General features: G+C 41.1%; 1 protein-coding gene across 1 annotated transcript in view; it reads right to left on the reverse strand.

Moving 5' to 3' along the window:
* Positions 1–5,347: 5,347 nt before the first annotated feature.
* The window catches only part of disc1 (DISC1 scaffold protein), a 48,726-nt gene continuing 43,308 nt past the window's right edge, over positions 5,348–10,765 (reverse strand). The window contains exons 13-14 of the mRNA XM_080508115.1: positions 9,011–9,136; positions 5,348–6,896 (exon numbers count right to left, since the gene is read on the reverse strand). Of these exons, the coding sequence (XP_080364241.1) occupies positions 6,699–6,896; positions 9,011–9,136 (324 nt within the window). The 3' untranslated portion in view covers positions 5,348–6,698. The remainder of the gene's footprint in view (positions 6,897–9,010; positions 9,137–10,765) is intronic.

Genomic DNA, 10,765 nt, shown 5'->3' on the forward strand with positions numbered 1-10,765 from the left:
AATGCCATGCAACTGTGCTCCTGTGAAAACTACTTTAACATTCAGCAACATTGCAAACCCAAACAAATTGTCTGACTGTTTTCCAGGTTGATCAACTCACAAGTCAGTTGCACCTAAAACAAACTTTTGGATTACATGCTGCTTGCGCTTCATGATTGTAGTTAATTCTGTGGTCTTTTCAATAATATAACTTCCAAAAAAAAAAAAAAAAGGCTATATATATAAAAAAAATATTGAATTATCAACAGTGAGTCACCGTTGAAAGAACATTTAAGTATCAACCTTGACTCAATATCGAGTGCTGAAACTTCAACCTCAATTAAAATGATTATCCTGAAGGAATTTAAACCAATGACCGATGTCAACCTGTTGTCTGAAATATGTGGACTTGAGCCGATTTCTGTATAATTCAGAACTGTTTCGCGCCTGCGGTGGCTGGATCCACTGGCCCTGGATCACATATGATCCATGAAGTGAACTTTACACACAGTCTTTGTTCTCGTGGTCGATGTTTGGTCCAGACAGACAGATGCTGCGCGTCAGCGTCTTTCACCACCAGCTTCCTCCCCAGGACAGGATCCGCGCCACGTCTCATTAGGCCAAACTGTCAGCTCAAGTGAAAGGGAGGAGGACCACGTAGCCGCCCTCCCATGGCAGAAACCTCCCCATTGCTCACAGGAGCTCTCATTACTTCCCTCCCCTCCACTCCTCTCTCTGAAGACAGCCAGCTTCATCCATCAGATCCATCGATCCTGCCCCCCCCCCCCACCCTCCCCAGTGTGGTATCTGTCTGTTTTTGAGACTAAGTGGGAAGGATGGCAGAGCTGGCATGATATTTCAGCTTTCCAATGACAGCGCAGTCCCCTTGGGATGTGCAAGGTGAACCAGAGGCTGGGCTTCTTTGTGGAAGCATCCTTCCATGGACCTAAATGGAGGAGCTCTCCCCCGAGGAATAACTAACAGTATGTTTTTCTAGCTCGGACATTGAGGTGATAATCAATCTATTGTTTCCTGTTCTGTTCTCTCTGCTCGCTAAGACAGCCCTTCTCTTAACACTTGGACACCAACAAAAACTCGTCTCTGCTCAAATCAAACGAAATCACACTGCTTTCTTCCCTGCAAACACTGTTGTTTCACGTTCAGCGCTGATGTTTCACGAAAGAGCACCGGGGATCTTTTTAAAGAGATTTGATGTTGTGTCACGCAGTTTCTCTTGACTTTGATGTTATTACTCAGTTTTTGGTCAGAGCTGCACACTCAAGCTTTTAAAGTGATTGCCTCCAAGAAAACCATTTTAGTGCCTTCTGACAGGAGCACTTGTTGTATTTCTTATCGCGATCAAAGTTACTGACTGTGACATCATTTATTTTTTCACCTACCCCCAACCTAAATTACTTTAGCTTATTCCCTCAAGGTCTAGGTCAGACAGAGGATGTGTGTATTTATGTGTGTGTGTGTGATGATACAAACAAACGTGCAGGTTTTAAGTGAGAAATGATACACAACACAAAGCATCTCGTGTCTCAATTGACAAAGTGAATATGTATGTGTATATATATATATATATATATATATATATTGTATTATGTTCACTTTGTCAATTGAGTGTGATAAATTCTTGATGTTGTCCTTCTCCATAGTCTTGTTTCCTGTTGCTGACTAGGCTCACTGTAACATGACCAAAAAATAAATCCTTAGAATAAATAGATACCTAAATAAACAAATGGTTGCATGTTCTTCTGTGCCTGCATGGGTTTACTGAAAGTATATATCAGGAAAAAAGCTGACTCTGAATTGGTTCTGCCTCATCTTTTTCTGGTGTCAGCAGGAAGATTGGTCTGATTGAAGCGAGTATGGAAATGATATCAATAGGTACAGTTGAACTCTGTATGCAGAATTGTAACCAGACTTTCAAATCTACTTTTGCATTAACAAACTATGTTTTGTGGAAGGAAAAGCAAATATGGGACAGTTTTTTTCAGGCCAAGACAAATGTCTCCTTTTTATGTACACACTGGTTTAGAATGTAAATCATACATGACCACGTGTAGCTGTAGTTCCCACGGTTTGCAGATTACAAGTTAATTTCCAAAGCTCATTAAATCATGAGCTTTACATCTGGTGGAGTAAATAAAAGGTCAATCCAACCATGTTTGTATCTGGTTTTCATTTGAATTGACTATTTTCCTCAATGTACTTTAACAAACAAAATGAATAAGCATGCAGAATATAGTTTTCATTAATGTGATTGCCATATTAATGAAATACCTTTGCAATAGAAGACCTCGATCAAACTGTGGTCATCTGGTCGTGAGGCTGAATCTTGTTTTTGTCGGCCTCACAATGATTTGCCCATTCCTGCTCTTAGTTCAGTCACGTAGCTCCAACCCAACATGGACTTGTGGTGAAATCAGTGTTGATGGAAAAAAGTTCAGCTCAAAGTTTGACCCCTTCAGATTTTGGGGGCTACAGTTACATTACTCAAACCATGACAAAACAATGGTGGACAGAAAGCATAAACGGCTCTGCAATTTTGTGTGGGTGTATGTGCTTTGGTAAATGGATTTTCCCATTGTGCCTAACTATATGCGAAGGTTGGTGTTTCGAGCATCCATCTCACCCTGCTGAGGCGTCCAAAGGTCCGTGGACAATATACTGATATCCAAATTGCCCCCTATGGTGTGTGAACATCTTTAATGGCAGCCTTCAACCTTAGTGTGTGTGTATATGTGTGCTCTTGTACGAGGAATGGTTGAACATAAATGATCAGTGTAGTGAAATGTGCAATATGAGTACAAATCCATTCACCAAATACAATACACTAAAATGCATGCATAAGTAGTGACAATGGAGTAAATGTTTCCTGTGAATAGTCACTGTGCACCATTTAGCAAAATTATTGTGTTTACTTTGGACGCAATCATGCAGCCGCTGGGGGTTAAAAATATATAGTGTTCGCTAAATTAGCGTATAATAGAAAATGCTGGGAGCATTCTATAATGTACCACCCACTATGTACATGATGTTGTTAGATTACAGAATGCAATTTTCTCAGGTTGTTGAAGTCCTCAGATTTTCCAGAGGAAAAAAAAAAAAACTAAAGTCATGACCTTGCTGTCCTCTTTGCAATTAGTGTCAGCATATCTTTTCTTTTATAACAACTTATTATCCTGTTTTTTTTAATACCACCTGAGCCATTCTATTCATTACAAATGACTAAAAATGTAAAAGCACATCACTGCAGCAGAGGTCTTAGCCTGAGAGGGACTGGTCAGAAACTTTGTCTTTCTAAATGTATTTTATTGTCAAAAAATAATTACCACAGCTCGTGGTTGCCATAGTGATGATTGAATCTCTTCTTGTCACAACAATATTATCATGATAGAATTTCTCTCCCAGTAGAACAGAGTCCTTACAGACTCACTCATCAACTGTTGCTGCTCAGACAGAGCATGTGCAGACTAATTATTCCCCCACCTTTAATTTGAATCCTTAAATATGTAAATTAGGGATATTTTTTGATTGGACTCCTGCAGTAAAAGTCTCTCTGCTCTTGTTCAAGCACATGTCGCACGCCCACTTCTGAAATCTCACTAAGAATTGTTTCTTCACAAGTGCTTTCAGGTTTTCAATGTGTAATTTATGAAGTGGCCACACTTACAGTATATACATAGGTGTGTGTCTCTGAGTGCATTTCATTTTATCTCATTATTTCTTACACAGACTTAAATAATGGAAATAGGTCTGTTTCTAAGAAGATTGCATCACCCTCTGGCACAGTTTTTATAATTGAGTGTGATTTTCGGCATTACAATCAGACCACAGGAAAAAGAATAAGGCTGCATATTTCCTGTTGTCCCTGCAGTCTGTTCTATTTTTCGCTTGTGCCGAACATCTTTCATTGGTTTGACGGTGAAATATGCAGATTTGGACTTTGCAATTAAATGATTTAAAATGCTTATTAATTCCACGGGAATTTCCTCCCTGTTTAATTGCTCTGTTGAATTTATTCAACAGTTGAGTAAAGTGCAGATTGAATTTGAATGAGCTCCAGAAACCACTGGAAAGCTTGAAATAAAAGGCCATTTTTAGGCAGCAGTTAGGTTTCGCGTCCAGTTTTGTTGGATACAAAACCGCCTCTGGAGATTCGACTTCACTGACTCAGTGACCAGAACTGATACGCAGTCGCTCACACGTAACAGAGGCGTCAGTTTCAGGGGAGACTGCAAAAAATCTCCCAGGAAAAAAAAAAAAATGCTCAATTTGCATTCATTAGTGATGTCTGTGAGGCTGGTTGAGGCGCTGCGAGTGGAAAATTTCCAACACCATCTTTGATTCCCTCGCGCTTCAGAGAGTTTGTACATGTACCTGTCAGACAATGTAACAATTCAGCAGGGAATCTAATAAACCACCCACCAAATCGCTTTGTATAAACACATCTCGACAATCATTCATTTATTTAGGAAATACTCTCCATGAAACCACTGATCATCTTCTCCATTTGCTTGTTATTTTTCTATGCTGAATATGACTTTTTTTCCCCTCCCTTTGTTCTTTTCATTGATCTGAATGATAAAACTGAAAGAGTTACACTGTATGTACAACACAGATCTGCTTGTAGGGAAGTGTAGAAACCAAAGAACATTTTAGAGTATCCTCGTACCAAATTGCAACGATAAAGAAGCCCACGCTGCATGGCGCATCGTTTTACATCAAGAAACGTCTCACTCTGGTACATCTGCCTGCTGAAAACCATCTGGGTTTTTCTCTGTGGCCATTTTATGAGCAGCGCTGCCACGCGGGGCACAGTATGGTGCACACACAGATTCAATTATGAGGTGGGGGTGTTTGGCAGGAAGGTGTGTGTGTGTGCCAGGCTCTGTCTGCATGCTGCCTGAAGCTGATAGATGTGGAGACTTCTGGCCTGGCAAGCGATTTGAAACCTGGCAGTAATGTGAGAAAGGCCCTATTGTTCAGCTGTGTTTACAGCCTAGAGCGTGGGACAGCAGAAATGCATGCGAGAATCCTTCAACAATCCCCGCCCCGCTCCAAAAAGGAAAGAAAGGGGGGGGGGGGGGGGGGGGGGGGGTGGATGCAGAGGGCAGAATCAGATGAGAGATAAAAACAATACCATTCCATTTTTCTCCATCATGTCTGTGTAGCTGCCTACCAATTAGCGACACTGTCGCTGCCGAGGTGAGATAACAATAGAAACCCATGTATCCCCTCAAGACCTCACTACAAGACCTTTATTACCGTATTGATAGCTCCTTCATGTCACCACTGCCCTCGCTTGCCTGGCAGTATGCCCACAATTTTTCTAACAAGAAAACAAGAAATGGGGAGGGAAAAAAAAAAAAAAAATCACCAGAGGGGCTGTAAGTCAATACAAGAAGAAAACAGCAGGACACAACATTATGTTGAATGGTACATGCTGTAATTAGTGTGACGCTGTAAGGAATAAATAGGGGAAATGATACAGCGAGTTCAAGTTGCACAGTAAATTAAAAAAACTGATTAATGGGTGAAAGTACAATTATGCTTCTGGCATGAAGTCAAATGACACCCATTGAAAGCGTATTCTAAATAAAACATTTTTTTAAAAATCTCCACATAATCAGTGGCAAGCATTGGAAAAACAACAACAAAACAGCAGTTGCAAATACTTACTTCATGTGCCCACTCATAGTTTCTACTTCATAATTCCCAACTCAGTTTGACCAAATTTAAATGTTGGCGCAGGTCTGCAAGTACACACAGGTTCAAGAGAGCAAAACGGAGGCAATCCAAATATTGCATTTTCCACAAAAAGACAATAAAGTGTTTAAGTTAGCTCACATTCTATAGCACCACAAATTAGTTATGTCACAAGACTGAAGTCTAGTCACAATGAAACCACACAGGAATGGATGTTTTTTAGTTTATGTGCAAAACTGGTCCCAGTTCATATAAATGCTTCGATTGTCCTTTTGGTCCATCCATGCAGTTTTGCTTTAAAGGTACAATATGAAATAGTTTTAGCTTGAAACGTTCAAAAAAATTACGATTAAACTGAATTGTGTGCTGGTATATTTACTGAAGCCAGTCTGTTTTGACACATGTACACCAGAGTGGCAAAATGCCTTTGCAAACCGCAAACTGCCAAGAATGAGGGCTGGAAGGAAGAAAATAAATGCTACAGTAAATGTTTAACCTTCAAAGTCTATGGAGCAGGAACCCCATGAAACATTTTACATACTGTACCTTTAACGCGGAAAACTTCAAAAGGGGTTGCAAATGCTAAAGTTGATACAGTAAAAACTGAAAAGTAATAGTCATATAATTGCACAGCAAAACATGACGTGAAAGTCTATACAGTATCCCAAAAAACATATCATAATTACTCTGTACACCAAAGTGCGTGTTTGCTGGCTGGATAGAGTTTAAAAACTTCCAAGAGTTGAAAGCACAGTCCCTACATGTTGCATTTATACCAGAAACCCTTCATTTTTCACTTGCAGATGGCTGAAATGTGACACAGACTTTCTTCAGCTTTGTAGTGGAAACTTTCAGCGGTACCACAGTGGTTGGTTGCGTAGCACTTTGAGTGAGGCCTTACAGTAAATGGATCTGGGGTCACTTCTACTGCAAAGCCGAGGTCAGACTCTCAGAGAGCCGGTCGGTGCGCGAGTGCTCATAAACAACGACAGGCATCCATTTCAAATGTCCCAGCTGTCACTGAAGTACTGGTCCTCTTCCTCTTCCTCTTCCTCAGTCCCATTTTTCATGAGGTCATTCAACTCCTCTTCCTCTTCTGCTTCCGCCTCCTCCTCCTCTTCCTCCTCACCCTCCACTTTGAGCTGAGCGAGCATCGTCTGTAGAGTGGATTTCACTTCCTGAACTTCCTTCTCAAGCGACTGTGCAAAGTGAGTTAAGGAAGAATTTTACCATTATAGACGATATACAATATATATTGTTGATATTTTGTTCTTTCTATTCTAGTGTGGAATGTACTTTTTGTTGCTCTGAGTTTGGGGGTGGGCGCTCATAAGCTTGTTGCTTCAGCCCACTCCTTTTGAGCAGAATGTGTACTGCTCAAATAAATAAATAAATAATAATTTTAAAAGAAATTGACAGAAATAAATTTATATGTAAAAAAAAAAAAAGAACATGCCAGCAGCTAAAAATCTGAGTAAGGATGACACTTGTGGCCAAGACAGCTAATGGTGATAGCAGAGGACAGCCATAACCTGATGAAGTCATCAATCTCCAATTTGGCCCCAGAACAGATGACGGGGACAGATCATCAAGTCATACCCAATTTAACCCCATCCAATTCACTATTCATGAGCTCGTCTCATCTGTGAGGCTGGTCGACAATGTGGGGACCCAAGCAAACAGACTGCCTGCCTAAATTATTCATAAATCGTCAATGAAACTGGATAGAGGCCGTCATCAGGAGGGGGATTGTTTAACCTGCTTAGAAACTCAAATTAATCGTATGAGTGTCCAGCGTAAGTGGGAAATCAAAGGGACGGCTTTGATGGCAGATGGGGCTTGATGGCTCATTTTACTGTCTGAACAGACACAGATTGTCCTCATTCATAATTAAGCAGCCATTAAGCAACTTGTCGTCAATACTGCAGACGGTTCGACGAGACTTTTTATGCAACATGGTCCAAATGAGAGGAAGACACTTTTTGAATTTTGCCTCACCTTGTTTTTGCTCGTCAATCCCAGTTCCTGTGCCGCTCCTGCCATTCAGCACAGAGACTCAATTAAGACCCTGAGAGCAGACTGGTTTGATCTTCCTGTCACTATGGCAACAGTGGCAGCATCATCAACTCCATTTCTGCAAACCAACAGCATTGTCCCATGTCTCTCCTGCATCCTCAAGTGTGCATGGCACTTTTGGACGAGTGGCGGGACTCCAAATATTGCAAATAAATGACACTCGAGGACATGAAAACAAAGAGGTGGAGAGAAGCAGGCCGGTCTCTGTCAATCTCTCTCAGGCTACACTCATATCGTGCAAACAACGGAGAAGTCTGTAGTGACCCTCCGCCATGAAGGGACTTGAAAATCTAAGAAGATTGCAAAAACAATACATCCCCGTTTCACCAAGTATAGAGGCACTCGTGATCCTAAATCGAAATATATATTTTCATCATTTGAAAAAGATGAGAAAGATATTTTTTCCATACCGAGTTAAAAATCCAAAGTATAATATATGTAAGTGAAACTAAAACTTGAAAAAAAAAAAAAAAAAGAAAAGTTGAGGCCAAGTGGCAAATTTTCTCCCTGCATTAAATATCTTTCCAATCTCTTCTAATAAGCCCACCATGCAGAGGGGAAAAGTGGAGCAAGAAAAACACACTAATCTATTTCCAATCAGCTTTCTAATTAGCGCAGAAAATGATGTATTGTGACCTGTAATCAGCTTCAACAGTTTGATTTGAGTCATTATCACGGATAGTGTAATTTCCTCCGAGCCAGATCCAGCAAGTGGAAGTGGGCAGATTAATAAAGAGGGGTGGGGGGGGGGGGGGGGGGGGGGGACTCGGGGTGAGGCAAGGCGCAGGGTGGGTCAGCTGGAGGATGGACATTAAGATACAGCGGGAGCAGAGTCACTGCAGTGACATTCTCCTCTGCGGTGCAGGGCTGTCAACCTGCTTTAATCTTGGCTTGCTGTGACTGGCGGCCCTCTAATAACCTCACATGGACTTTTACCATTTTATTTTCCAGTCGGCACGTCTAACCTGTCAGAGAAAAATCCTTTGATCCCAGTTTATCTTCAATTCCCTCTATGAATGCACCAATAATGTGAGATAGCGCAGGTTGATTTTTTTTTTTTGCCTTGAAAGGGAAAGTCAAAGAAAGTTAACATCAGTCAATGTTCAGGCAGTCAAGACGTCTATTTCTGAGACTCGAAAGCCCTTGAGGAAACCCAGGCCTTCAGATACACGGACAAAGACACACAAATAAATGTTTACAGTTTGATTTATCAAGGATTGGATTAAAGTGAAAGGATATGAGTTAGGGCCTGATCCCGGTTCAGTATGGCCGTCTGCAGCTCGTCTTCTAAGGTCATTAGTCTGTCACTAATCAGTTCACAGCGCTCCGTCAGGTCCGTTGCTTCAGCCTCACTGCATCCATCCTGGGCAAGAAAATAAAGGGAGGATGAATATATCTGTACACACCTTTTCATGCACATGCATATGATTTTAAAATCCATGACCATATATGTGTACAAACATGGTATAAGAATTTGCATTCATCTCGACTGATGTTGCAGGAACATTCCTGAAGGACTGAAAAGTACGAAAAACATATTGAAATGCTATTAAACTGACCTTCTTCTGAATAGTGTTTTTTTATTGATGATTGTTTCATGATTTTATTCTGTATTAGATAGTCGACTTATGGTAGTTAAAGTGAAAATAGCCACACATCATTAGCCTAGCCTACAGAGTGAGCAGGCTACAGAAAATACTATCTGTGTGGTTCAATGCATAAATAATAATGAAGGTCTTTGCAAACCTGACCTACAAACACTTCAAACTCTGAAGTTTGAATTTCCCAACAGCGATTCCCATTTCCATTAAAGTACTTGCAGATGCAGCATGGATGTGTTGAAGTAGTTGTTCTGCATTTACCCAATGACCTTCCTCCATCAGTGTACCTTTTTGGAATTCAGCTTCAGGGACAAACATACAATGAGGGAAAACTTAACTGTTGTTATTTACAATCTTAAATGTTGCTACTGTGAGTTTATTGACATTGTATTTATGTCTTCTTGAAAAAAAAAGGGGGGGGGGGGGGGGCTTGTATCCCAAAGTAAGAATGCAGTAACTTTCCATACTCATTTTGTACACAAAACACACCGTTGGGATGCTTTAGTGTGGCTGAGAGTGTTGTAAGGGATGTCAGGTCAGTGGGGAGCAGGGTGAAGCAGGACGAAGCACTCAGAGAGCAGACCTGGCCATAATTAGAACAGGCCCATTTGCAGACATCGTGTCCTAGTTTCCTCACACTTATCAAGCATAGAGAACACAAACACACACACACACACACACACACACACACACACACACACACACGCACACGCACACGCACACACACACGCAGACCCAGTGATCTTAAAAAAGTACACATGGAAAGTTTAGACTTAGACTTAGACATTCTTTATTGTCATTTCAAATTTGCACTTTACGTTTAATCTGACTCATAGTTGCAGGTAGGAAATATAAATATCAACTCCCTGCAGGTCAGAGCTGCCAGAACAATCACTGGAAAGTCATGTCACTGGTCTTTGTCCTGAAATCGCGCTTATTCTCTGGATGATGTAACATTCCAAAAGCTGCGTGCAATAGCAGCAGGCCCGAGGCAGTGCGCTGTGTTCAAGTCACTTATCATGCAATTAAGAAATTAAGATTTAAATGTAGTGTAGCCCACAGGGCACAATATTTTGGGACAACATATTTTTGCGTTTGAGGGACAGTCATTACAAATGTGTCTCCTGGCTTCTCCTTACGCAATGCTGGGGTGTTCAGCAACCACAACCAAGAAACAAGACTGTCAAATTATAGATTCACTGAGGTGTTTATTTGTCAAGGTAAGGGGCGTCTTTAGCAGAAAACAGCCCCATGTGTGTGAGACGCTAATTGATTCTCTACTTGCCAGCCTCCAGTCAGCTTTTATAAAGTCAATATACCACCACAGGGCAAGAAAACAAAAGCTCAGAGTGCAGAATGACACTCTTAAACACCTGCCTGACAGTCTGCTG

This window comes from Blennius ocellaris (assembly GCF_963422515.1).
Source record: "Blennius ocellaris genome assembly, chromosome: 13".
NCBI classification, from domain to species: Eukaryota; Metazoa; Chordata; class Actinopteri; order Blenniiformes; family Blenniidae; genus Blennius; species Blennius ocellaris.